This window comes from Gorilla gorilla, chromosome 7 (assembly GCF_029281585.2).
Source record: "Gorilla gorilla gorilla isolate KB3781 chromosome 7, NHGRI_mGorGor1-v2.1_pri, whole genome shotgun sequence".
Classification (NCBI taxonomy): Eukaryota; Metazoa; Chordata; class Mammalia; order Primates; family Hominidae; genus Gorilla; species Gorilla gorilla.
In genome coordinates this window covers 150,240,581-150,266,237 of record NC_073231.2, presented here as the reverse complement: position 1 = coordinate 150,266,237, position 25,657 = coordinate 150,240,581, and the positions used below count along the sequence as shown (strand labels likewise).

Genomic DNA, 25,657 nt, shown 5'->3' with positions numbered 1-25,657 from the left:
GAGGCCGGCAGGGGAAGCACCCTGACCCCAGGACACTGGGCTCAATGCCCGCCCTGCCCCGTCCCACCCTGTGTATGGCGGGACAGAGTCCTTGGGCCTCAGGCACCTAGATCCCCACCCCAGCCCCACCCACAACGCTCAGGGTCAGGCTGGCTGGACCGGGCGGGAGGTGGCATCTGGACTCCCCCTTCAGAAGGCAAAGCTGCCCTGAGATTTGCCTTCCCCTTCCCCCAGACTTCCTGCCATCACCACCACAGTAGAGATAAGGCCTCTAGGCTCAAAGGCCAGAGAGGGAGCCCACAGAGAGGGCAGGGCTGGGAGCCACAGCCTCCCTGCCTCCGGGGCTAGAGCTGGGGTCTTGCCCCAATCTTATCCTAACCCAAGCTCGGCCAGGTGGCTGCCAGGGCCCAGCTCCGTCTTCCTGTTTGTCTGTGTTGGAGCTTCCTGGGGCTGTCTCCGACCTAAGGGAGCATGATGCAGCAGGCACCTTTTCAGTTTCTTTGACTCCATCGCAGTCCCCAACAGGGACCACAGCCCAGGACCCAGGAGGAGGGAGGTCCATGTCCCCACCCCCAACAGGGGCCACCGAGGGTGTCTGGGCAGCCTCTGTTGGGAGGGGCAGAGGCAGGGACCTGGGAGCTCTCAGGCTCTGGGGGCATCTGTGCACCTCTGCCCTGTGTCCCCCAGCTTGGAGGCAGCCCCCAGATGGACAGCCAGAAGGGGACACCCCAGCCCTGCCCCACAGCTTGGGGGGCAGCAGGCAGAGGACAGAAGCCCACCCAGGCTGGCCTGGCGTGGTGAGCCACGCCGGTAATCCCAGCACTTTGGGAGGCCAAGGCGGGCGAATCACCTGAGGTTGGGAGTTCAAGACCAGCCTGACCAACATGGAGAAACACTGTCTCTACTAAAAATACAAAAGTAACCGGGCGTGGTGGCGCTGCCTGTAATCCCAGCTACTCGGGAGGCTGAGGCAGGAGAAGCACTTGAACCCGGGAGGCGGAGGTTCCGGTGAGCCAAGATCACGCCATTGCACTCCAGCCTGGGCAGCAAGAGCAAAACTCCAACTAAAAAAAAAAAGACCACCGAGGCTGCCTGTCCAGGGGAAGGGGCCCAGCCCTCGACCCCCACAGGCAGTGGCTCCAGGCTGTTGGGTAGGATCTGCCGCTGGAATGGTTAACCCAGGCATCTCCAGCAGCCAATCACAGAGCTCTGCAGGAATACCTGGGAGAGGTCCTCATGCAGCCCGGGCGGGTCCTAGCCCAGCCCCAGTCTGGCCCTGGACAACCCCAGCAAAGCCGCCCTCAGCCAGCCCAGAAGCACTGGGCCTTGGCCACAGCAACACCCACTGAGCACGCTGGGAGCTGAGTATGGCGTCCCTGGTCTCGCTGGAGCTGGGGCTGCTGCTGGCTGTGCTGGTGGTGACGGTGACGGCGACGGCGACGGCGTCCCCGCCTGCTGGTCTGCTGAGCCTGCTCACCTCTGGCCAGGGCGCTCTGGATCAAGAGGCTCTGGGCGGCCTGTTAAATACGCTGGCGGACCGTGTGCACTGCGCCAACGGGCCGTGTGGAAAGGTAACAGCCCCACCCGACGGGTCCCCCAGCCCTGGCCTCTTCCCGCCAGCTCCGCCCTGCCAGCCGGCAGCAAAGGGCCCTGGGCAAACTCCAGGAGGCGGAGGAGGCTAGTGGCAGTACCTGGGCACCCTGACCCTCCCCACAGGCCAGAGCCCACCCTCCTGCTCATGAGGGCAGATAGGCCTTTCCAGGGACACAGTCCTTCTTCTCCCCAGGACCCCAGGGCCAACTCCCACTGCCGGCCCTCTGCCATCAAATTGGCAGTGGCTCCAGGGGAGTCCCCTGGGGATGGGGGACCACTGTTGGGGATCCCTTTGCGTGCACCCCTGTAGTTGGGGAAGCAGAACAGGGGCCTGGGGAGACGGAAGGGCACAAGGGGTTGAGAGAGGATGGTGGACGTTGTTGGACCTGAGAGGGAAACAGGCCCTTGGGGAAGCCCCTTGGCCAGGCCTGCCTCTCCCCTCCCTGGTGGGCCCAGCGCCCCTGCTCACTTGTCTCTGCCCACAGTGCCTGTCTGTGGAGGATGCCCTGGGCCTGGGCGAGCCTGAGGGGTCAGGGCTGCCCCCGGGCCCGGTCCTGGAGGCCAGGTACATCGCTCGCCTCAGTGCCGCCGCCGTCCTGTACCTCAGCAACCCCGAGGGCACGTGTGAGGACGCTCGGGCTGGCCTCTGGGCCTCTCAAGCAGACCACCTCCTGGCCCTGCTCGAGAGCCCCAAGGCCCTGACCCCGGGCCTGAGCTGGCTGCTGCAGAGGATGCAGGCCCGGGCTGCCGGCCAGACCCCCAAGACGGTGAGGGAGAGTCCAGGCAGACCAGGGGAGTGGGTGAGGAGGGCCCCACGGCCCAGGGGACCCAGCCTGGCTGCAAAGCCTTCAGGGAGCCTGGGGGGCCTGGGGGCCTGGGGAGACGCCCGGGAGTTGGCCTGCGGCTGGGGATTCCCAACGTGGGGCTCACTACTGGGCAGTTGGGAGCCTGTAGGAGCCCCGGGAGGGACCTCATGAGGGAGGAACCGAGAGGCCTGAGTGGGAGCCTGAAGCAGCTGGGCCCGGCAGGGAGGGCTGTGGCTCCAGGGAGGGGCGGGGCTGGTGGGGGCAGATCCTGTAGTTGGGGTGGGAGATGCATCTAGGGGCAGCGGGGTGGATGGCAGAAGGTCACACCAAAGGCTGAGGCGGAGGCCCCCTCTTCCCCAGGCCTGTGTAGATATCTCTCAGCTGTTGGAGGAGGCGGTGGGGGCGGGGGCTCCCGGCAGTGCTGGCGGCGTCCTGGCTGCCCTGCTGGACCATGTCAGGAGCGGGTCTTGCTTCCGCGCCTTGCCGAGCCCTCAGTACTTCGTGGACTTTGTGTTCCAGCAGCACAGCAGCGAGGTCCCTATGACGCTGGCCGGTGAGGCCTGGGCTGGGCTGTGGAGGGGGGCACCCCCGAGTCCCCAGCCTCCATGTCCCTGGGGGGCAGGGCCGGAGCCCACACAGACTCGCGGTGCCAACTCTTCTCCCTGCCAGAGCTGTCAGCCTTGATGCAGCGCCTGGGGGTGGGCAGGGAGGCCTACAGTGACCACAGTCATCAGCACAGGGGAGCCAGCAGCCAGGACCCTGTGCCCCTCATCAGCTCCAACAACAGCTCCAGTGTGTGGGACACGGTGAGCTGCACCCTGGGGTAAGATGGGGCCCCACTGGGGTCTGCTCAGGCCCCTGAGCCTGTCCTGCCACTCCCCAGGTATGCCTGAGTGCCAGGGATGTGATGGCTGCATATGGACTGTCGGAACAGGCTGGGGTGACCCCGGAGGCCTGGGCCCAACTGAGCCCTGCCCTGCTCCAACAGCAGCTGAGTGGAGCCTGCACCTCCCAGTCCAGGCCCCCCGTCCAGGACCAGCTCAGCCAGGCAGACAGTGAGTGCCCACGCCGACACTGTGCTGGCAGCACAGAGGTGGAGCCCATGTAGGGAGGAAAGCGTGGCTGCCGAGGATGAGGGATGGAGAGAGTGAGCAGGGGCTGGAAGTAGAAACAACAGACACAGGGGAAGGTGGTGTCGCCAGGAGAGTGGGGCTTTGAGGCAGGAGGGTCAGCCTGAGTGAGGGCCTGGCCCACACTGACGGCCTGCAGCTCTGGTGAGCAACGCCTGGGAAGCAGGGGCTGAGTCTGGAAGAAAAGCTCTCACAGCCGCCTCACCCGCCCCCAGGGTATCTGTACGGCTCCCTGGCCACGCTGCTCATCTGCCTCTGTGCGGTTTTTGGCCTCCTGCTGCTGACCTGCACTGGCTGCAGGGGGGTCACCCACTACATCCTGCAGACCTTCCTGAGCCTGGCAGTGGGTGCACTCACTGGGGACGCTGTCCTGCATCTGACGCCCAAGGTCTGCCCCCACAAACCCGCGACCCTGGCCCTCCGTTCCCCACCATGGACTCCCAGGCCATGCCCTCCCAGGGCCCTTACCCACCCCACCCCCTGACCCCTCTCCCTGGGTCTTGGTGGGAGGTGCCCTGGGACCCCCCCAGCCCAGCGCCCCTACTCCCCAGGTGCTGGGGCTGCATACACACAGCGAAGAGGGCCTCAGCCCACAGCCCACCTGGCACCTCCTGGCTATGCTGGCGGGGCTCTACGCCTTCTTCCTGTTTGAGAACCTCTTCAACCTCCTGCTGCCCAGGGACCCGGAGGTCAGGCTTCTTGGGAAGGTACCCGGCGGGTGGGTGTGCTGGGGGCCTGGTGGACACTGAGCACCTACCCTCACAGGACCTGGAGGATGGGCCCTGCGGCCACAGCAGCCATAGCCACGGGGGCCACAGCCACGGTGTGTCCCTGCAGCTGGCACCCAGCGAGCTCCGGCAGCCCAAGCCCCCCCACGAGGGCTCCCGCGCAGACCTGGTGAGTGGGCGCCAGATGCCCCATCCCACGCGGAGCCCCTCCCACCGACCCCTTCCCACGCCCACACTCCCAGCCCCACCCTAGGCCTGCGGCTCCGCCTCCCGCGGTGATCTGGGGCCCCGCCCCTCCCGCGGTGATCTGGGGCCCCGCCCCACCGCGTTCCTCCTCCACTTCCGGGCGGGACTTACTCAAGGCTCCTCCCAGGTGGCGGAGGAGAGCCCGGAGCTGCTGAACCCTGAGCCCAGGAGTCTGAGCCCAGGTGAGCCCAGGGGGCGACCCCGGAAGGGCTGGGGGATCTGGGGTTTGTGTGGAGCGCGGGTGGGGCCCAAGGCTTGGCGGTAGGCGACAGGCCACGCGAACCCACGGGCCTCTGCGCCCGCAGAGTTGAGGCTACTGCCCTATGTGATCACACTGGGCGACGCCGTGCACAACTTCGCCGACGGGCTGGCCGTGGGCGCCGCCTTCGCGTCCTCCTGGAAGACCGGGCTGGCCACCTCGCTGGCCGTGTTCTGCCACGAGTTGCCACACGAGCTGGGTGAGCGCAGGCGGGGCCTGGAATGAGATGGACGGGGCTGGGCGGGGAGACCGGGAACAGGTGGGCGGGGCCTGGAAGGAGATGGGCGGGGCCGCACCTGGCTGGGCGGGGAGACCGGGAACAGGTGGGCGGGGCCTGGTGGTAAGAGGGCGGGACCGAAAGGAGGTGGGCGGGGCATGTAGCTAGGAGGGCGGAGCTGTTGATGTGGACCCGCCCGCAGGGGACTTCGCGGCCTTGCTGCACGCGGGGCTGTCCGTGCGCCAAGCACTGCTGCTGAACCTGGCCTCCGCGCTCACGGCCTTCGCCGGTCTTTACGTGGCACTCGCGGTTGGAGTCAGCGAGGAGAGCGAGGCCTGGATCCTGGCAGTGGCCACCGGCCTGTTCCTCTACGTAGCACTCTGCGACATGGTCAGGATGGCGAGGGGAGGGGCTGCTCTGGGCCGGGAGCTGAGCAGAGGAGCTGAGCAGGGGCGCTGACCCGGTGCCCACTTGCTCCTCAGCTCCCGGCGATGTTGAAAGTACGGGACCCGCGGCCCTGGCTCCTCTTCCTGCTGCACAACGTGGGCCTGCTGGGCGGCTGGACCGTCCTGCTGCTGCTGTCCCTGTACGAGGATGACATTACCTTTTGATACCCTGCCCTAGTCCCCCACCTTTGACTTAAGATCCCACACCTCACAAACCTACAGCCCAGAAACCAGAAGCCCCTATAGAGGCCCCAGTCCCAACTCCAGTAAAGACACTCTTGTCCTTGGAGCATGGCTGTGCTCTCCTTGCTGGGTGGGAAGGGTCCTCAGCTGAGAAAGGACAATTGCGGCACTGCCTTCTCCCCATCGGGGTGCCTCGAAGCCGGGAGAGCTGCACTCAGGGCCCCCCAGGCAGCCAGCCTCAGGCGCCACCTCTTTGATATGGAGACCCTGCCTGCCTGAGGAGTGGGGTCAGGGAAATTCACCCGAGTGTGTGGGCAGCAGGTGGGACCTGTCCCCAAACAGGAATCAAACTTGCTTACCTATAATTGCTTACACAGCCGAGGGCTTATTTCTCTGTCATGGAAAGCAAGCCTGGAGATCGTCAGACCAGAGTGTGTGGCAGCCCACGGTTCCTGGGATGCCAGCCTCTTCTGACTCTGAGGCGTTAATCCTGAGTCCCTGTGTGGTGGCCTCCTAGGGCTACCATAACAAAGCCTACCATAAACTGAGTGCCTTAAAACCAGAAACTTATTCTCACAGTTCTGGAGGCTGAAAGTTAGGAATCAAAGTGTCAGGAGAACAATGCTCCCTCTGAAGTCTCTAGGAAACAGTCTGTTCCATGAGCCTTTCCTGGCTACTGGTGGCCCCAGGTGTTCCTTGGTTTGTGGGCAGTATGACTCCAATCCTTGCCTTTGTCTTCACATGACCTTCCCTCCCCTCCCCTCCCCTTTTCTTTTCTTTCTTTTTTTGAGACAGAGCTTCACTCTGTCGCCCAGGCTGGAGTACAGTGGCACCATCTCGGCTCACTGCAACCTCTGCCTCCCAGGTTCAAGCAATTCTGCATCAGCCTCCCGAGTAGCTGGGATTACAGGCACCCGCCACCACGCCCAGTTAATTTTTATATTTTTAGTAGGACGGGGTTTCACCATGTTGGCCAGGCTGGTCTCGATCTCCTGACCTCAGGTAATCCACCCACCTCGATCTCCCAAAGTGCTAGGATTACAGGTGTGAGCCATTGCGCCTGGCCCACATGACCTTCTTTCGTGTGTTTCTGTCTCTTCTGATTATTTTTATTGTATGTGACTCTTGTCACTCAGGCTGGAGTGCAATGACGCCATCTTGGCTCACTGCAACCTCTGCCTCCTGGGTTCAAGTGATTCTCCTGCCTCAGTCTCCCGAGTAGCTGGGATTACAGGCATGCGCCACCACCCTGGTTAATTTTTGAAGGGGGCCAGCCGCTCCACACCTGTGAGTATTTCTCATCAGGTGGGACGAGAGACTGAGAAAAGAAGACACATAGACGAAGTATAGAGAAAGAACAGTGGGCCCAGTGGACCCAGCATACGGAGGACCCGCACCAGCACCGGCCTCCGAGTTCCCTCAGTATTGATCATTATTTTTACCATCTTAGCGAGGGGAGTGTAGCAGGGCAACAAGTGGGGAGAAGGTCAACGCGGAAACATGTGAGCAAAGGAATCTGTATCATGAATAAGTTCAAGGAAAGGTACTGTGCCTGGATGTGCACGTAGGCTAGATTTATGTTTCTCTTTACCCAAACATGTCAGTGTAGCAAAGAGTAACAGAGCAGCAGCGCTAGATTTATGTTTCTCTTTACCCAAACATCTCAGTGTAGGAAAGAGTAACAGAGCAGTATTGCTGCCAGCATTCTTGCTTCCAGGCAGTTTTCCCTATCTCAGAATAGAACAAAAGGGAATGGTTGGCTTTACACTGAGACATTCCATTCCCAAAGACGAGCAGGAGACAGAAGGCTTCCTCTTATCTCAACTGCAAAGAGGCCTCCCTCTTTACTACTCCTCAGCACAGACCCTTTACAGGTGTTGGGCTGGGGGACGGTAAGGTCTTTCCTTTCCCATGAGGCCCTATCTCAGGCTGTCTCAGTGGGGGGAAACCTTGGACAATTCCCAGGCTTTCTTGGGCAGAGGTCCCTGCGGCTTCCCGCAGTGCATTGTGTCCCTGGTTAATCGAGAATGAAGAATGGCGATAACTTTTACCAAACATACTGCCTACAAACATATTAACAAGGCACATCCTGCATAGCCCTAAATCCATTAAACTTTGATTCATTACAGCACGTGTTTCTGTGAGCACAGGGTTGGGGCTAAAGTTACAGGTTAACAGCATCTCAAAGCAAAAACAATTTTTCTTAGTACAGATCAAAATGGAGTTTCTTATGTCTTCCTTTTCTACATAGACACAGTAACAATCTTCTCTCTCTCTCTCTCTCCCCCACAATTTTTGTATTTTTAGTAGAGACTGGGTTTCACCATGTTGGCCAGGCTGGTCTCGAACTCCTGACCTCAGGTGATCTGCCCACCTCGGCCTTCCAAAGTGGGATTACAGGCGTGAGCCACCGCTTCCTATTGACTTTTAAAACGCGGTTGAGTGTGGCTCAGGGGTCACATGCCTGAGCATCCAAGTGGCCCTTCCCCCACTGCCCAATGAGCAAGTAGATTTGGATGCAACAAAAACACATATTTCCACGCCATTTTCTTGGGCGTAACGATACTTTCTTGTTTTATTTCTCATGATTCCGTTTCTAGGGCCTAGGCCCGTGCCTGATCCAGGATCCAAGCTCCTGGAAGCTGGCACTGGGCCCGCCCTAGGTAGGCAGCAGTGAGCAAGGCGGGCGGACAGCGCTGGGCTCGCGGGGTCCTGCGTCGTCCGCGGGAGTGTTGGCGGCGGGGGTCGCTCTGCGCGGGGACACTGGGCAGAGGGGGCGTGCGGCCTCTCTAGGAAGCTTTCTCGGAGCCCCAGACACTGGCGAGGCGCCGCGCCCCCTCTTCTGGATCCCGGCGCGCCCCCTGAACCCGGGTGCTACGAGCGGAGTCGCTTCTCCCTGCAGCCGTCCTGGGTCTGGCGCGGACGCACCCCTCGGCCGACCCCGAGCCGCTGCAGCCGGCGCCCCTGCGGCTTCCAACCCGCGCTGCTCCGCCCGCAGCGGAGGCCCCGCACTTCGCACGCTAGGGGTTTGGGTTCCGGACGCCCAGCCCGGAGCCGAGCCGCCAGCCGCCCGCATCCCGGGCCACTAGGGCCCGCTGTCGCCCCTGCAGCCACGCTCACGCGGCGGCGCTGCGCAGGCGCAGAAGCCCGGAACCTTCCCGCCCAGCTTCTGGGCCCGGCCGGACTGAGTTCGCTGCTGTCCCGGTTCCTCTCGAGTCGGCTCCAACTGCCAGGTGGGCGGCCGGGTGGGCGGCCAGGCGGGCGGCTGAGGCGGCAGCGCGAGGCCAGGGAGGGGCGCGGTGCGGGGCCGGGCTCCTGCGTGGGCGACCCCGCTCACCCTTCCTCTCCCGGCCTTGCGCAGCCCGGGTTGGCGCCATGTACGCCGTGTACAAACAGGCGCATCCGCCCACCGGTCTGGAGTTCTCCATGTACTGCAACTTCTTCAACAACAGCGAGCGCAACCTGGTAGTGGCCGGGACCTCGCAGCTCTACGTGTACCGCCTCAACCGCGACGCCGAGGTAGGTCGGGCCCTGGGAGCCCTCCCCGCTGTCCGCGACGTGGGTGCTCTCACCGCCCCCGGTGGCAGATGGAAGAGCCAAGCCCCAGACAAGTTCAGTGATTTGCTTAAGGTTCCTCAGCCTGAGGAGCCAGGACATGACCCTGAATCTCTTGTGCTCAGATCCTTTCTCACAGCTGCTACCCTGTTGTGCCTCCCTTCCTACCCCACCGGGAAGGGCGCGCTGCCCTAGCCGTCTTGTTTGCTCTTCCGTTTTTTCAGCAAGTTGTTCGGAAGGAGCGAACGCCCACTGTGTGCTGGGTAGCAGAGATACCATGTGAACCACACCTGCAGACACTTGGGGAAGGGGAACATCTAAATAAACACACCTGCCCCTGCAGCAAGTGCTGCTGCGGGAATAAAGGAGTGAAGGAAGGAGACTGTGTATTTCCAGTTGCATGATCAGAAGAGCCTGTCTGAGGCAGAGCGGGAGTTTGTCGGGGGAAGGACATTGGTAGCACAAGGAACAAGGCCAGGTCTAGGATGGGGACAGACTGTTGACAGGAGTCTTGGTACGGTGGGGCACACGCCTCAAGGGTTTGGGAAATACAGTGGTGTTTTGGTTGCCAGAGGGTTGAAAGCTGGTCCAGGAAAGCAACTTGCAGGAGGCAGTTTCTCCATTGCTCTTGAAGGGAGGAGTACCTCTTACCCAGGCCCAGGGATGGTGAGAGGAGGGTGTTCCAGGCAGAAGAATCAGCCTGTGCACAGGCCCAAAGCAGTTGAGGGTGGAGAGTCATGCACAGTGTGGCCGTGGTATAGAGTGGATGTGGTGGTGAGGATGGAGGGAGGTAGGCCGTGGCCGGGACTATTCTCCACAAAGCAGGGAGGAGCCACAAGAGGGTTGTGAATAGGGGCTGATCCAGCAGGCAGATGGGTCAGAAGCTCAGGCCAAAGGAGGCCAACCCTCCTGGGCACCTACCCCGGCATACACATGTGTTTGCTGGCCAGGGCTCCTGTCCTCTGAAGGCTTGACGAGGGCTGGAGTTTCTGCTCCTAACACACTATTGGCAGGAGGCTGCAGTTCCTCACCACATGGGCCCCTCCCTGGGGCAGCTCACAACATGGCAGCCTCCCTTACAATGAGAGACCCACCAAGACTGAAGCCACGGCGAGTCCTGTAACCGAATCTCAGGCTGGGTGCACTGGCTCACACCTATAGTCCCACACTTTGGGAGGCTGAAATGGGATGACTGCTTGAGGCCAGGAGTTCAGGACTGGCCTGAGCAACATAGCAAGACCCCATCTCTACAAATAATTTTGTTTTTCCTGGTGAGACGGAGTCTTGCTGTGTCACTCAGGCTGGAATGAAGCGGTGTGATCTCAGCTAACTTTAACCTCCGCCTCGTGGGTTCAGGCAATTCTTGTGCCTCAGCTCCCTAAACCCTCCACCAAGTAGCTGGGATTACAGGTGTGTGACACCACGCCTGGCTAATTTTTTTTTTTTGTATTTTTAATAGAGACAGTTTCGCCACATTGGCCAGGCTGGTCTCAAACTCCTGAGCTCAGGCAGTCCACTCACCTTGGCCTTCCAAAGTGCTGGGATTACAGGAGTGCACCACTGTGCTTGGCCCAAATATAAAATATAAAAGTTAGCTGGGCATAGTGGCCTGTGTGTCGTCCTAGCTACATGGGAGGCCAGGGTGGGAGGATCGCTCAAGCCCAGGAGGTCAAGGCTGCAGTGAGCTATGATTGCACTATTACACTCCAGCCTGGACAACACAGTGAGACCCTATCTCAAAAAAAAAAAAAGGCCAGGCGCGGTGGCTCACACCTATCATCTTAGCACTTTGGGAGGCCGAGGCGGGTAGTAGATCACCTGAGGTCATGGGTTCGAGACCAGTCTGGCCAACGTGGCAAAACCCTGTGTCTATTAAAAATACAAAAATTAGCTGGGTGTGGTGGCAGGCACCTGTAATCCCAGCTACTCAGGAGGCTGAGGCAGGAGAATTGCTTGAACCCATAGGCAGAGGTTGCAGTGAGCCGAGATTGCACTCCACTCCAGCCTGGGTGACAGAGCAAAACTCCATCTAAAAAAAATAGTAGTAGTACACTGTTAACCTTCTGTCATATTCTGCTGGTCATATCTACCAACCCTGGTGGGGGTTGCGGAGGGTGCAACACCTCCCAGCATTCACTGCAGAGGACATTGTGCTGCCTTGGATGCTGGCCACCGTAGATCGGCTGAGGTGCTCATTCCACATCAGGCAGCAGTGCAGAGCAGGAAGCGTTGTGCTGCCTTGGACGCTGGCCACCGTAGGTTGGCCGAGGTGCTCATTCCACATCAGGCAGCAGTGCAGAGCAGGAGGGTGTGTGCAAGAGTCTAGAATTGAGGATTGAGGTCTGGTATGGAGGTCAAGTCAGAGTCTTCAGCCTGGGGTTGGTGTCTGCCCTTGGAAACTGGTTGAGATCACCCAGAATATAGACAAGGACAGGGTCTTGGGGCACCCCAACATTGAGAGATTGGGGAGATGAGAGGCCATGAAAGAGCTGGAGGTGGCATGGCCTGGAAGGCAGGGGGAAAGCTGGACAGGGCCCTGGAGGCCCAGGGAAGGCAGCTGGGAGGGACTCAACACTGGGTCCCATGCTGCTGAGCCTCAGGTGATGCCTGGTGACTCTGACAGGGCAGTCTGGTGGGCATGAGGGGTTGTGGTCTGAATGGAGCAGGGGTAAGAGCCCAGCAGGGGAGGAGAGTCAGTAACAGTGAACACAGACAACTCTGGAGGAGATGTGCGTAAACTGAAGCAAGAAATGGAGCCATAAATAGCAGGAAAGGAGGTTTTCTTCTTCTGTTTTGTTTTTTGTTTTTAAGAAACGGGGTCTTGCTATGTTGTCCAGGCTGGCCTCGAACTCCTGTGCTCAAGCCATCCTCCTGGAGTCAGTCTAGTCGTGGCTCTGTAACTAACTACCCTGGAATATGCAAATGAGGCCTTTTATCATAATCGCACATCTGGAAGCCAGGTTTTCAGGGATTCATCAGAGTGTGGGGAGCCCTTGGCTCTCCTCCACCAGGGCGAGCCTTGACAGGGACGACTTGAAGAGCTGGGGACAGGCTAGATGTGTCTTCCCCTACCCCCACACCGTCCCTCCACTCTCCCCTGTCCCCAGCATGGCTAGCTTGGTTTTCCTGGCAGCATGGCGGTGTTGGTGTAGTTGAGCTTCTTGCAGGAACTCAGAGCCCTAGGAGGCTAAGGCAGAAGCTGCCAGTCACTTTAAGGGCTAGACCAGGAAGGTACCATCCCTGCCACCACAGTCTGCCCTAAAGGCAGCCTCCAGCCCAGATTCACCTGGAGAGGGAGGGAGACAGCCGCCTTTCATACAGCTGTCTTTTTTTTTTCTTTTTTGAGACGGAGTCTCCCTCTGTCACCCAGGATAGAGTGCAACAGTGCGATCTCAGCTCACTGCAACCTCTGCCTCCCGGGTTCAAGCGATTCTCCTGCCTCAGCCTCCTCAGTAGCTGGGACTACAGGCACCACCACCACACCCCACTGATTTTTAGTAGAGACAGAGTTTCATCACGTTGCTCAGGCTGGTCTCGAACTCCTGAACTCAGGCGATCCACCCACCTCGGCCTCCCAAAGCTCTGGGAATACAGGCTTGAGCCACTGTGCCCGGCCTCGTGCAGCTGTCTGGAATCTGTCCCAGAGAATCTAGTGCAGGCTTGGCTTGGCTTGAGTGTGACCCGCTCACCCATGGCCACGGAAGGCAGGCACAGAACATGGGCACAGTGAGGAGAGTGGGGGTGTCTGCTGGTACCTCAGTCTCCGGGGAGGCAAGAAGCAAGGCCAGTTGTACCTCAGGGTATTGAGGTGCTGTTGCTTTGCAGAGAGAGGGAGGAGAAGGCATGGATAGGAAATAGGCAAGCATGTGGCCTTGGGCAGCACAAAAGGCCCCTTTATGGGGAAAAAATATACAACACTGTTGAAATTAATAAAAGTCACCCCTTTTTTTTTGACACAGAGTTTTGTTCTTGTTGCCCAGGCTGGAGTGCAGTGGCGCAATCTCAGCTCACTGCAACCTCCGCCTCCTGGGTTCAAGCAGTTCTCCTGTCTCAACCTCCTGAGTAGCTGGGATTACAGGCGCCCGCCACCATACCCAGCTAATTTTTAGTAGAGATGGGGTTTCACCATGTTGGCCAGGCTGGTCTCGAACTCCTGACCTCAAGTGATCCACCCGCCTTGGCCTCCCAAAGTGCTGGGATTACAGGTGTGAGCCACTGTGCCCAGCCAAGAAATTCCCAGGTGTTTAGATGAGACATTTGTATTTTTGACAGGAACACCACAGAAGAGGCAAACAGCACCCCCATCAGCTTTCAGGAGGCGGCTGGAGGCCTTTGCCTCATGACTGGATGCTGATGCTTTGATGCTTGGTTGGGTAGTGTTGGCCTGGATTCCCCCACTGTAAGGTTATTTCTTCCTTTTGTAACTAAAAGTATCTTGTAGGGACTTATTTTGAAACCCTGTAAATGTCCTCTTATTCAAATTTTCGAGGTTTTTTTTCTTTTTTTTTTTAGACGGAGTCTCGCTCTATCACCCAGGCTGGAGTGCAGTGGCACAATCTCGGCTCACTGCAAGCTCCACCTCCTGGGTTCAAGCGATTCCCCTGCCTCAGCCTCCTGAGTAGCTGGGACTACAGGCGCCCGCCACCATGCCCGACTAATGTTTTTGTATTTTTAGTAGAGACGGGGTTTCACTGTGTTAGCCAGGATGGTCTCGATCACCTGACCCCGTGATCCGCTTGCCTCAGCCTCCCAAAGTGCTGGGATTACAGGCGTGAGCCACCACGCCCAGCCTTCTTTAGCTATTGATTCTGTCCCCTTTCTCCCAAGATGCCAGTTAGACCATTTGACTATGTACACATTTTTCTTAAAATCCTTCTGAGTGGTGGCCGGGCACAGTGGCTCACGCCCGTAATCCCAGCACTTTGGCAGGCCGAGGCGGGTGGATTGCCTGAGCTCAGGAGTTCAAGACCAGCCTGTCTGAGATGGTGAAACCCTGACTCTACTAAAATACAAAAAAAGAAAAAAATTAGGCGTGGTGGTGGGCGCTTGTAGTCCCAGCTACTCGGTAAGCTGAAGCAGGAGAATGGCTTGAACCCGGGAGGTGGAGCTTGCAGTGAGCCGAGATTGTGCCACTGCACTCTAGCCTGGCGACAGAGCAAGACTCCGTCTCAAAAAAAAAAAAAAAATTCTTCTGAGTGGTTACCCCTGTTTCTTGCATGTACACAGAAGTGCAGTTGATCTCTGTATATTGACCTTGTACTTGGCAGGGTGGATCAGGCGTCCTTGGCTGGTCCTGACCAAGAGGGAAAACTTCTTTTTTTTTTTTTTTTTTTTCTTTGAGACGAAGTCTCTCTCTTGTCCCCCAGGCTGGAGTGCAATGGCATGATCTCGGCTCACTGCAACCTCCGCCTCCGGGATTCAAGCGATTCTCCTGCCTCAGCCTCCTGAGTAGCTGGGATTACAGGCACCTGCCACCACACCCGGCTAATTTTTGTATTTTTAGTAGAGACGGGATTTCACTGTGTCACCATGTTGGCCAGACTGGTCTCGAACTCCTGACCTCAGGTGATCCACCCACCTCAGCCTCCCAAAGTGCTGGGATTACAGGCGTGAGCCACTGCGCCCGGCTTCAAAAGGGAAAACTTGTAATGTTTCACTCTCAGCACCACATTGCTGTAGACTTTTTGTAGATACCCTTTATTTGATTAAGGAAGTTGGGCGCGGTGGCTCATGTCTATAATCCTTGCACTTTGGGAGGCCAAGGTGGGTGGATCACCTGAGGTCAGGGGTTTGAGACCATCCTGGCCAACATGGCAAAACCCTATCTATTAAAAATACAAAAATTAGCCGGGCATGGTAGCACATGCCTGTAATCCCAGCTACTTGGGAGGCTGAGGCAGGAGAATTGCTTGAACCCAGGAGGCAGAGGTTGCAGGGAGCTGAGATCACACCACTGCCCTCCAGCCTGGGTGACAGAGTGAGACTCTGTCTCAAAATTTAAAAAAATAAATAAATTAGTCAGGTGTGATGACTCACATGTGGTCCCAGCTACTCAGGAGGCTGAGGTGGGAGGATCACCTAAGCCCAGGAGGTCGAGGCTGCAGTGAACCATGATTGCTCCTCTGCACTCCAACCTGGGAGACAGTGAGGCCCTATGTCAAAAAACAAAGGCCTGGCGTGGTGGCTCATGCCTGTAATCCCAGCGCTTTGAGAGGCCGAGGTGAGTGTATCGCTTGAGGTCAGGAGTTCAAGACCAGCCTGGCCATGGCAAAACCCTGTCTGTACTAAAAATACAAAAATTAGCTGGACGTGGTGGTGCGTGCCTATAATCCCAGCTACTGAGGAGGCTGAGACAGGAGAATCGCCTGAACCTGGAAGGCGGAGGTTGCAGTGAGCCGAGATCGTGCCATTGCACTCCAGCCTGGGCAACAAAGTGAGACTCCGTCTCAAAAAAAAAAAAATTTTTTCCTCCTATTTTTGCTTTACTAGGAGTTTTTATCACGAATGCCTTTATCAGATGCTTTTTTTGTATCCATTAAAATGACATGATTTTTCTCCTTAATTTTGACAGCACGGTAAGTTTAGCGATGGCTGTTCTTGCGGAAATCTAGTTTTGCGTTCCTGGAATAACTCAACCCAGTTGTGTTATAATACCCCTGCTTGTCACTGGGCTCATCTGCAGGCGTTTTGAGGAGGTTGGTGTCACTTCCTGTCCCACCTGTCTGTGGGCTGTTGGGGTGGCCTGAGCCGCCTGCGGTGCCGTCAGCCCCACATGAGTGGGTGTGTGTTTTTTTTTAAGTGTGTCATTACTTCTGAAACCTTTGGTAGAATTTGCGGGTGAAGCCCTGGAGTTGCCCTTGTCGCTGTGAGATGGGTATTGGTTTGTGGATGCCTCTTCTGTATCTGTTAACCAGCTTCCAAGATGCCCTCCCCATAGCACAAGTCCATCGTGAAAAATGACCTTGAGGTGGCTCACGCCTGTAATCCCAGCACTTTGGGAGACCGAGACAGGTGGATCACCTGAGGTCAGGAGTTCGAGACCAGCCTGGCCAACATGGTGAAACCCTGTCTCTACTAAAAATACAAAAATTAGCCGGACATGGTGGCACGCACCTGTAATCCCAGCTACTTGGGAGGCTGAGGCAGAATCACTTGAACCCGGGAGGCAGAGGTTGCAGTGAGCCAAGATCGCGCCACTGCACTTCAGCCTCGGTGACAGAGTGAGACTCCGTCTCAAAAACAAAAAACAAAAAACAAAAAAAACAAAACAAAAACCACTTTTCCCTTGCCTTGAGGCAATGGCATATAAATCTGCTAGCTAGTTAAACTAGCTACTTAGTAGCAAGGAACACACAGCCTCTTATCATTCTGGGAGGGCAGTGAAAAGGGAGGAGATAGGCAGCCTGGGGGAGCCCGAGGCGTCAGGAGAGTGCAGAGCTTCCTCTTCTCTAACAGGCATGCAGATCAGTAGCTACAGATGCCCCTTGGCTCTGGCTTCCTGCCCTGTGACATTCGGACCCAGGGGCCGGGGCTGGGCTGCTGTGGGTGTGCAACCAGGCAGGTTTGGGGGTGTGCAGACACAGAGTGCACTCTAACCCTGAGTGCTTCCCGCACAGGGCCTGGCTGCTAGGGAGCCGTGAGGTAGGGGCTTCCTGGGGAGCGGCCTGTGCCAGGGCTGGGCCGTGGGCATGAGAGTGTGAATGGGGGTCGCTGTGGGGGGGTGTGCACAGCTGTCTCCAGAAGCCCTTCTCCCTGCTGCAGAGAGGGTTTGGGCAGAGCTCCCAGGAGGCAGGGGCCAGGCTTGGTGGTCTTTTCTCGTTCCCCGGATGAGGTGAGCTGCCAGATGTGGCCCCTCACTGCCCTGTCTTTCTCTCCCCTCCAGGCTCTGACCAAGAATGACAGGAGCACAGGTGAGTGTGGTGGGGCGGCCTGGGGCTGTGCGGGTGCCAGGCATGGCTGGGCCCTGACCCTGAGCCCTGGTGTCTCCCCTAGAGGGGAAGGCCCATCGGGAGAAGCTCGAGCTTGCTGCCTCCTTCTCCTTCTTCGGCAACGTCATGTCCATGGCCAGCGTGCAGCTGGCAGGAGCCAAGCGGGATGCCCTGCTCCTAAGCTTCAAGGATGCCAAGGTGAGTGGTAGGCTTGGTGGGGTAGGCCTGGCCAAGGCGTGGGAGTGGGTGCCAGGGCCTGGTGGGGTGGGCCTGGGTACAGCCGTTGGTTGCCGGGGGCGACACTGTCAGGACAGGCAGTCGGCAGCCACGGCAGTGCCCTCTGACCGCAGCTGTCTGTGGTGGAGTACGATCCGGGCACCCATGACCTGAAGACCCTGTCACTGCACTACTTTGAGGAGCCTGAGCTTCGGGTAGGGCCATGCCCCCGCCCCCGCCCAGGCCCCGCCCAGCCACCCTCCCTCCCCCCTGCAGCTGGGTTCTACGGCCCCAAGTGCTTCCCTCGGGGTCTCCTATGCTGGGCCTGGCTGATGCCCCCTCTGCCCCCAGGACGGGTTTGTGCAGAATGTACACACGCCGCGAGTGCGGGTGGACCCCGACGGGCGCTGCGCAGCCATGCTTGTCTACGGCACGCGGCTGGTGGTCCTGCCCTTCCGCAGGGAGAGCCTGGCTGAGGAGCACGAGGGGCTCGTGGGTGAGGGGTGAGTGCCAGCTGAGGCAGGCTGTGCTGCTGGGGTGGGGGGCGCCAGAGCCCGAGCTCCCCTCCCCGCCTCCCCTCCTCTCCTGCTGAAGCCCCTGGCCCCCCAGGCAGAGGTCCAGCTTCCTGCCCAGCTACATCATCGATGTGCGGGCACTAGACGAGAAGCTGCTCAACATCATCGACCTGCAGTTCCTGCATGGCTACTACGAGCCTACCCTCCTCATCCTGTTTGAGCCCAACCAGACCTGGCCTGGGTGAGCCCCCTAAGGAGGCCCCTCTGCGCTGTGGGCCCCCTAGCTGCCTCTGCCTGGGGTGGGGTTCATGGGGTTTAGGGCGGGGCTTATGGGGTGGGGGTGGGGCTTGCTCGGAAGGAGCTGGGCCTGGGTCTCTGCGGGGAGGCAAGGCCCTTGGCTGACCCACTGGCGTCCCCAGGCGCGTGGCCGTGCGGCAGGACACGTGCTCCATTGTGGCAATCTCACTGAACATCACGCAGAAGGTGCACCCCGTCATCTGGTCCCTCACCAGCCTGCCCTTTGACTGCACCCAGGCTCTGGCTGTGCCCAAGCCCATAGGTGTGTGTCCTGGGAGTGGATAGGGGAGTGTGTGGAGAGAGCACTGAGCCCGCCCACCAGCCTGTGTCCACCTCCAGGTGGGGTGGTGGTGTTTGCCGTCAACTCGCTGTTGTACCTGAACCAGAGCGTCCCCCCATATGGCGTGGCTCTCAACAGCCTCACCACAGGAACCACGGCTTTCCCGCTTCGTGAGTGTGGGGTGGCCGTGGGCGGGGCCGGGGACGGCTTGGGCCTGCCTAGTCGGCCTGACCACCCACCCCACAGGCACCCAGGAGGGTGTGCGGATCACCCTGGACTGCGCCCAGGCCACCTTCATCTCCTACGACAAGATGGTCATCTCCCTCAAGGGCGGCGAGATGTGAGCCCCTCCCCTGCTCATGAACTCTGCCCACACCGCCCCCCACAAGTCCTGTAGGGTCCCCTGGCCCCCTTCACTCCCCCAGGGTTCCCATCCCCGACTCAGAATTCTCCCTGCCCCCAGCTACGTGCTGACCCTCATCACCGACGGCATGCGCAGTGTCCGAGCGTTCCACTTTGACAAGGCGGCCGCCAGCGTCCTCACCACCAGCGTGAGTTGGGACTAGGGGTTGGCTCTGGGTCCAGACCCGGCCCAGCCATCACACACCTGCCCTCCCTCAGATGGTCACCATGGAGCCCGGGTACCTGTTCCTGGGTTCTCGCCTGGGCAATTCCCTCCTCCTCAAGTACACGGAGAAGCTGCAGGAGCCCCCGGCCAGCGCTGTCCGTGAGGCTGCCGACAAGGTGGGTTTCCTGGGCCCATTGGGCCACCACCCTTCATGTGGGCACTGCTGTGGCATGCCACTCAGTGCCCCTCCTGCCTCACAGGAAGAGCCTCCCTCAAAGAAGAAGCGAGTGGATGCGACGGCCGGCTGGTCAGGTGAGGGCCGGTCCAGGGCTGGTCAGGAGCGGGGCCAGGTGACCCAGGGCTGGTCAGGAGCGGGGCCAGGTGACCCAGGGCTGGTCAGGAGCGGGGCCAGGTGACCCAGGGTTGCGCTCAAGTGGGCTCTCTGTGTGCAGCTGCGGGTAAGTCGGTGCCGCAGGATGAGGTGGACGAGATTGAAGTGTACGGCAGCGAGGCCCAGTCGGGAACACAGCTGGCCACCTACTCCTTTGAGGTGAGATTGAGGCAGCAGGGCCCCCATCCCAGCCAGTGCCCCCCAGCGCGCCCCTGACTGTTGCTGTGCCGCAGGTGTGCGACAGCATCCTTAACATCGGACCCTGTGCCAATGCCGCCATGGGCGAGCCTGCCTTCCTCTCTGAAGAGGTGCCCAGGGTTGGGGTCGGGGCTGGGGGCAGGGGCTGGAGTGTGAGGGGGGGTGGGGGGCATAGTCCTCACCCCCGAGTCCTGTGCAGTTTCAGAACAGCCCTGAGCCGGACCTGGAGATTGTGGTTTGCTCCGGCCACGGGAAGAACGGGGCTTTGTCGGTGCTGCAGGTGTGTGGGCAGGTAGGGGGCGGGCGCCTCCTGGTGGGACCTGGGTGGGCTCACACCCCCACCCCATCATCATTCTAGAAGAGCATCCGGCCCCAGGTGGTGACAACCTTTGAGCTTCCCGGCTGCTATGACATGTGGACAGTCATCGCCCCGGTGCGTAAGGAGGAGGTAGGTGCGAGCCCGCTGCAGGGAGGCCCTGGGATGGGACCGGCGCTGCCTTCTCATAGGCCGGGAGCGCCCAGGTCGCACCTGCGTGCCTGCCTTCACTGGACTGTGGCTTCCAGCCTGCTCCCCTTTGGCCCTGACAGGAGGACAATCCCAAGGGGGAGGGCACAGAGCAGGAACCCAGCACCCCTGAAGCAGACGACGATGGCCGCAGACACGGATTCCTGATTCTGAGCCGGGAAGACTCCACCATGGTGAGGGGCAGGGCCTGGGACCTGGGGCTGGGGTCCCCTGCGGGGGGCGCCTCTCTCACAGCTGTCGCCTGCAGATCCTGCAGACGGGGCAGGAGATCATGGAGCTGGACACCAGTGGCTTCGCCACTCAGGGCCCCACGGTCTTTGCTGGGAACATCGGGGACAACCGCTACATTGTCCAAGTGTCACCACTGGGCATCCGCCTGCTGGAAGGAGGTAGGTGGGTGGGGACGGCGGTGGAGGGGGTGGTTGGGCCCTGGGCATCCACCTCCTGGAAGGAGGTAGGTGGGTGGGGATGGTGGGGGGAAGGTGGTTGGGCCCTGGGGAGGCGCATGCTGACTGCCCCGTGCCTACAGTGAATCAGCTGCACTTCATCCCCGTGGACCTGGGAGCCCCCATCGTGCAGTGCGCCGTGGCCGACCCCTATGTGGTCATCATGAGTGCCGAGGGCCACGTCACCATGTTCCTGCTGAAGAGTGACTCCTACGGTGGCCGCCACCACCGCCTGGCGCTGCACAAGCCCCCGCTGCACCATGTAGGCCCCCTCATTCCCGGCGCCTGCCTGTCCCTGCCCCCTGCCCGCCGCTGAGCCCACCCCTCTCCCCGCAGCAGTCCAAGGTGATCACGCTGTGCCTGTACCGAGACCTCAGCGGCATGTTCACCACTGAGAGCCGCCTGGGTGGGGCCCGTGATGAGCTCGGGGGCCGCAGTGGCTCGGAGGCCGAGGGCCTGGGCTCAGAGACTAGGTGCGTGGGGGCTGGGGGCACAGGTAGGGGCTTGGGTCCCTGTGGCTGGCAGGCTGCCTGTGACCCTCTGCTGGCCCCCAGCCCCACAGTGGATGACGAGGAGGAGATGCTGTATGGGGATTCGGGCTCCCTCTTCAGCCCCAGCAAGGAGGAGGCCCGAAGAAGCAGCCAGCCCCCTGCCGACCGGGACCCTGCACCCTTCCGGGCAGAGCCTACCCACTGGTGCCTGCTGGTGCGGGAGAATGGCACCATGGAGGTAGGTGGTGCCCTGCACTGTGGCCCAGCGGGCTCCACCCACCTGCCTCCACTCACTGCTGCCCACCCCGCAGATCTACCAGCTCCCCGACTGGCGGCTGGTGTTCCTGGTGAAGAACTTCCCTGTGGGGCAGCGGGTCCTCGTGGACAGCTCCTTTGGACAGCCCACTACACAGGGCGAGGCCCGCAGGGAGGAGGCCACGCGCCAGGGGGAGCTGCCCCTCGTCAAGGAGGTGCTGCTGGTGGCGCTGGGCAGCCGCCAGAGCAGGCCCTACCTGCTGGTGAGCGCGCCTGGCCTGGCCTCCCCTTCCCATCTTCCCCCCGCCCCTTCCCATGGCTCCACCCCATCTCCCTCACAGCCCCGCCCCTTCCCATGGCTCCACCCCCTCTCCCTCACAGCCCCGCCCCTTCCCATGGCTCCACCCCATCCCCCTCAGCTCCGCCCCTTCCCATGGCTCCACCCCCTCACTCACAGCCCCGCCCCTTCCCATGGCTCCACTCCATCTCCCTCACAGCCCCGCCCCTTCCCATGGCTCCACCCCATCTCAGCCCCGCCCCTTACCCACAGCCCACCTCTTCCCATGGCCCATCCCATCTTCTCCATGGCCCTGCCTGATCCCCCATGGCTCCCCTCATCCTGCCAGGTGCATGTGGACCAAGAGCTGCTTATCTACGAGGCCTTCCCCCACGACTCTCAGCTCGGCCAGGGCAATCTCAAAGTCCGCTTTAAGAAGGTGCCAGTGGCTGGACTGCAGGGGCGTGGGGTGGGTGTGGTACAAGGTGTGGGTTTCAGACCGGCAGCCCCTGGAGGACCTGCATGGTTCCCCCCCAGGTCCCTCACAACATCAACTTCCGTGAGAAGAAGCCAAAGCCATCCAAGAAGAAAGCAGAAGGTGGCGGCGCGGAGGAGGGGGCTGGGGCCCGGGGCCGCGTGGCGCGTTTCCGCTACTTCGAGGATATTTATGGCTACTCAGGGGTAGGCCAGCGCCTTTGCAGGGGTCTGTGGTAGAAGGGAGACGCGGCCTCATCCACAGCATCCTCATCCACAGCATCCTCACGGTGCCTGCCCCCAGGTGTTCATCTGCGGCCCCTCCCCTCACTGGCTCCTGGTGACCGGCCGAGGGGCTCTGCGGCTACACCCCATGGCCATCGACGGCCCGGTCGACTCTTTCGCTCCATTCCACAATGTCAACTGTCCCCGCGGCTTCCTGTACTTCAACCGACAGGTGGGGCCCGGCCGGTTCCCAGCAGCACTGGCTGATGCTGCCCCAGCTGGGGGCTGAGGGGGAGGGGACAGGAGAAGGGACCATTGGCTCCACCCTGCGGACCAGGAAGGAGTGTCCAGAGGGCGATGGGGTTGAGGCCGAGGAGGTGGAACCTGTGACTTGGTTGCTCCAAAGGTCTGGAAAGGGGTGGTTGGGAGCTGGGGCTGCAGCCCCTGGGGTCCCCACCACTGCTCTGCTGGCTCGCCGGGCAAGCCCTTGCAGGGCCTGGCCTCCACACTTCTCAGGAGAGCTGACGTGAGTGCTAGCTCTGCCCCTTGGCTGCTCTGTGACTTTGGGAAGGCACACAGGCTTTCTCATCCTGGTTCCCTGTTTAAGCTACCACACCACCAGGTCACTTGAGACCCTGCCTGGGATGCGGTGAGTGCTTCCTGGGCGCCTGAGGACTCAGGACTGTCCGTGAAAGAGGGCAGCCCTGGCTCCCTCTGCCTGGTTTTCAGTCCCCAGCATGGCAGTCTGTGGGCTGCCCTTTGTCTGCAGCCTCCAGTGCCCTCCTGGCCTAGCTTTCCCATCCCCTGTGGCCAGCACCCCTAGCCCCAGCTGAGCGTGGGAAAATGGACAGGAGGAGCCCCAGAGGCTGAGCGGCAGCCCCTTCCAGGACCTCGCCTGGACACAGCTGCCCCTCACCCACCCCTGCTCCCACAGAGCTGAGGGCAACATCCCAGGGCTCTTGGCGGCCTGGGCCTGCCTGCCCCTGCCCTTGGCTAGCCCTGGATCCCCTGACCCCTATGCCCCCACCCCAGGGCGAGCTGAGGATCAGTGTCCTGCCTGCCTACCTGTCCTATGATGCCCCATGGCCTGTCAGGAAGATCCCGCTGCGCTGCACGGCCCACTATGTGGCTTACCACGTGGAGTCTAAGGTCTGCCCCCACCCCCACCCCACCAGGGACCTTCTGGGCCTGGCCGGGCCACTGGCGTGTGACCCTCACTAACCCACAGGTGTATGCTGTGGCCACCAGCACCAACACGCCGTGTGCCCGCATCCCACGCATGACTGGCGAGGAGAAGGAGTTTGAGACCATCGAGAGAGGTGGTGATGCCCACACCATACTCCCATCCTCAGCCGCATCTTGGGGAAGCCCTACTCTGACTGTCACCCTTGGTCCCCACAGATGAGCGGTACATCCACCCCCAGCAGGAGGCCTTCTCCATCCAGCTCATCTCCCCAGTCAGCTGGGAGGCTATTCCCAATGCCAGGTGAGGCTGGGCCGGCCGGGGTGGGGTCTGCCCAAGGCCTCCGGGCAGCATCCTGAGGCCCCTGGCCCCCACAGGATCGAGCTGCAGGAGTGGGAGCACGTGACCTGCATGAAGACAGTGTCTCTGCGCAGCGAGGAGACCGTGTCGGGCCTCAAAGGCTACGTGGCCGCCGGGACCTGCCTCATGCAGGGGGAGGAGGTCACGTGCCGAGGGCGGGTAAGGGGCCAGTGAGCGGGGGCGGGAGCTGGCAGCCCCTCTGCCATCCCCACAGCCATCCCACAGCCATACCCATGTCCTCCAGATCTTGATCATGGATGTGATTGAGGTGGTGCCCGAGCCTGGCCAGCCCTTGACCAAGAACAAGTTCAAAGTCCTTTACGAGAAAGAGCAGAAGGGGCCCGTGACCGCCCTGTGCCACTGCAATGGCCACCTGGTGTCGGCCATCGGCCAGAAGGTGTGCCAGTCCCACCCGGCGTGTGCCCCCCGGCTCACCCTCACCCGGCTCCACGTCCGCCCCCGCTCACCCTCGCCCTCGCCCCCAGATTTTCCTGTGGAGCCTGCGGGCCAGCGAGCTGACGGGCATGGCCTTCATCGACACGCAGCTCTACATCCACCAGATGATCAGCGTCAAGAACTTCATCCTGGCAGCCGACGTCATGAAGAGCATTTCGCTGCTGCGCTACCAGGAGGAAAGCAAGACGCTGAGCCTGGTGTCGCGGGTACGCCTGTGGCGGCGGTGCTTGTGTCTGGGTGGGTACCCGCCCAAGGCACCTCTGACGCCCCCTTCCCGCCCCCAGGATGCCAAGCCCCTGGAGGTGTACAGCGTGGACTTCATGGTGGACAATGCCCAGCTGGGTTTTCTGGGTATGTGGGCAGGGCCCTGGGGAGCTGAGGCTCTGGGGGTGGCCGGGGCTGACCCTGGGCCTCTGCTCCCCAGTGTCTGACCGCGACCGCAACCTCATGGTGTACATGTACCTGCCCGAAGGTGAGTGCTTCCTCCACCCCCTCTGCCTGGGCCGGGGCTGGGCTAGCAGTGACCCCTAGGCCTTTCTGGTCTAGCCAAGGAGAGTTTCGGGGGCATGCGCCTGCTGCGCCGGGCAGACTTCCATGTGGGTGCCCACGTAAACACGTTCTGGAGGACCCCGTGCCGGGGGGCCACTGAGGGGCTCAGCAAAAAGTCGGTCGTGTGGGAGAATAAGCACATCACGTGGTTTGGTGAGTGTGGGGGAGCAGGTGTGTCTGGGTGGGGGGCCCTAGAGTTGGCCTGGCTCACACCGAAACCCTCCCCCCCCCCCGCCCCCGCCAGCCACCCTGGACGGCGGCATCGGGCTGCTGCTGCCCATGCAGGAGAAGACCTACCGGCGGCTGCTGATGCTGCAGAACGCGCTGACCACCATGCTGCCACACCACGCCGGCCTCAACCCCCGCGCCTTCCGGTGAGCCCCGGCCCCGCCCCTGTGCAGCACCCCCTCCACCCCAGCCTGCCCTGACACCTGTGCCTGTACGCCCCAGGATGCTGCACGTGGACCGCCGCACCCTCCAGAATGCCGTGCGCAATGTGCTGGATGGGGAGCTGCTCAACCGCTACCTGTACCTGAGCACCATGGAGCGCAGCGAGCTAGCCAAGAAGATCGGCACCACACCAGACATAGTGAGTGCGCGTCCCGCCCCTCCGCGCGCGTCCCGCCCCTCTGCGCGCATCCCCACCCACCCGTCCATCCCCTGCAGATCCTGGACGACTTGCTGGAGACGGACCGCGTCACCGCCCACTTCTAGCCCCGTGGATGCCGTCACCACCAGCACACGGAACTACCTCCCACCCCCTTTTTGTACAAAACACAAGGAAAAACATTTTTTGCTTGAGAGGAGTGTGTGGTCATTACACGGCCTCCTGGCCCAGCTGCTGTCACAGCCCCCCAGT

General features: G+C 60.8%; 2 protein-coding genes across 4 annotated transcripts; both read left to right on the top strand.

The window, feature by feature from the left end:
* Window positions 1-1,177: 1,177 nt before the first annotated feature.
* SLC39A4 (solute carrier family 39 member 4) lies at window positions 1,178-5,714 on the top strand. Its single transcript, XM_004047690.4, has 12 exons — window positions 1,178-1,571; window positions 2,079-2,360; window positions 2,760-2,952; window positions 3,069-3,205; window positions 3,283-3,454; window positions 3,745-3,917; window positions 4,081-4,218; window positions 4,295-4,426; window positions 4,631-4,685; window positions 4,809-4,961; window positions 5,182-5,369; window positions 5,462-5,714. Exons 1-12 carry the CDS (start codon window positions 1,368-1,370, stop codon window positions 5,588-5,590), a joined length of 1,956 nt encoding a protein of 651 aa, XP_004047738.1. The 5' UTR covers window positions 1,178-1,367; the 3' UTR covers window positions 5,591-5,714.
* A 2,408-nt stretch (window positions 5,715-8,122) lies between these two features.
* On the top strand, window positions 8,123-25,599 carry CPSF1 (cleavage and polyadenylation specific factor 1). 3 transcript variants are annotated; one of them, XM_031013837.3, is made up of 38 exons: window positions 8,123-8,841; window positions 8,970-9,127; window positions 17,046-17,073; window positions 17,156-17,289; window positions 17,442-17,522; window positions 17,659-17,810; window positions 17,917-18,063; window positions 18,242-18,381; window positions 18,459-18,569; window positions 18,646-18,739; window positions 18,863-18,950; window positions 19,021-19,143; window positions 19,228-19,279; window positions 19,420-19,517; window positions 19,592-19,666; window positions 19,756-19,836; window positions 19,915-20,004; window positions 20,145-20,255; window positions 20,330-20,471; window positions 20,612-20,790; window positions 20,865-21,001; window positions 21,083-21,257; window positions 21,331-21,537; window positions 21,901-21,990; window positions 22,089-22,232; window positions 22,330-22,482; window positions 23,283-23,399; window positions 23,479-23,569; window positions 23,652-23,736; window positions 23,811-23,952; window positions 24,038-24,190; window positions 24,279-24,455; window positions 24,534-24,600; window positions 24,674-24,721; window positions 24,796-24,951; window positions 25,043-25,172; window positions 25,249-25,387; window positions 25,465-25,599. In XM_031013837.3, the coding sequence occupies exons 2-38, from the start codon at window positions 8,984-8,986 to the stop codon at window positions 25,510-25,512; spliced, it is 4,329 nt and encodes a 1,442-aa protein (XP_030869697.1). In that variant the 5' UTR covers window positions 8,123-8,841; window positions 8,970-8,983; the 3' UTR covers window positions 25,513-25,599. The 3 variants fall into 3 exon arrangements, with proteins under 3 accessions (XP_030869697.1, XP_030869698.1, XP_063565701.1); XM_031013838.3 differs by lacking the exon at window positions 19,756-19,836 and having other exon boundaries at window positions 8,339-8,841; XM_063709631.1 differs by lacking the exon at window positions 8,123-8,841 and having other exon boundaries at window positions 8,861-9,127.
* Window positions 25,600-25,657: the final 58 nt, after the last annotated feature.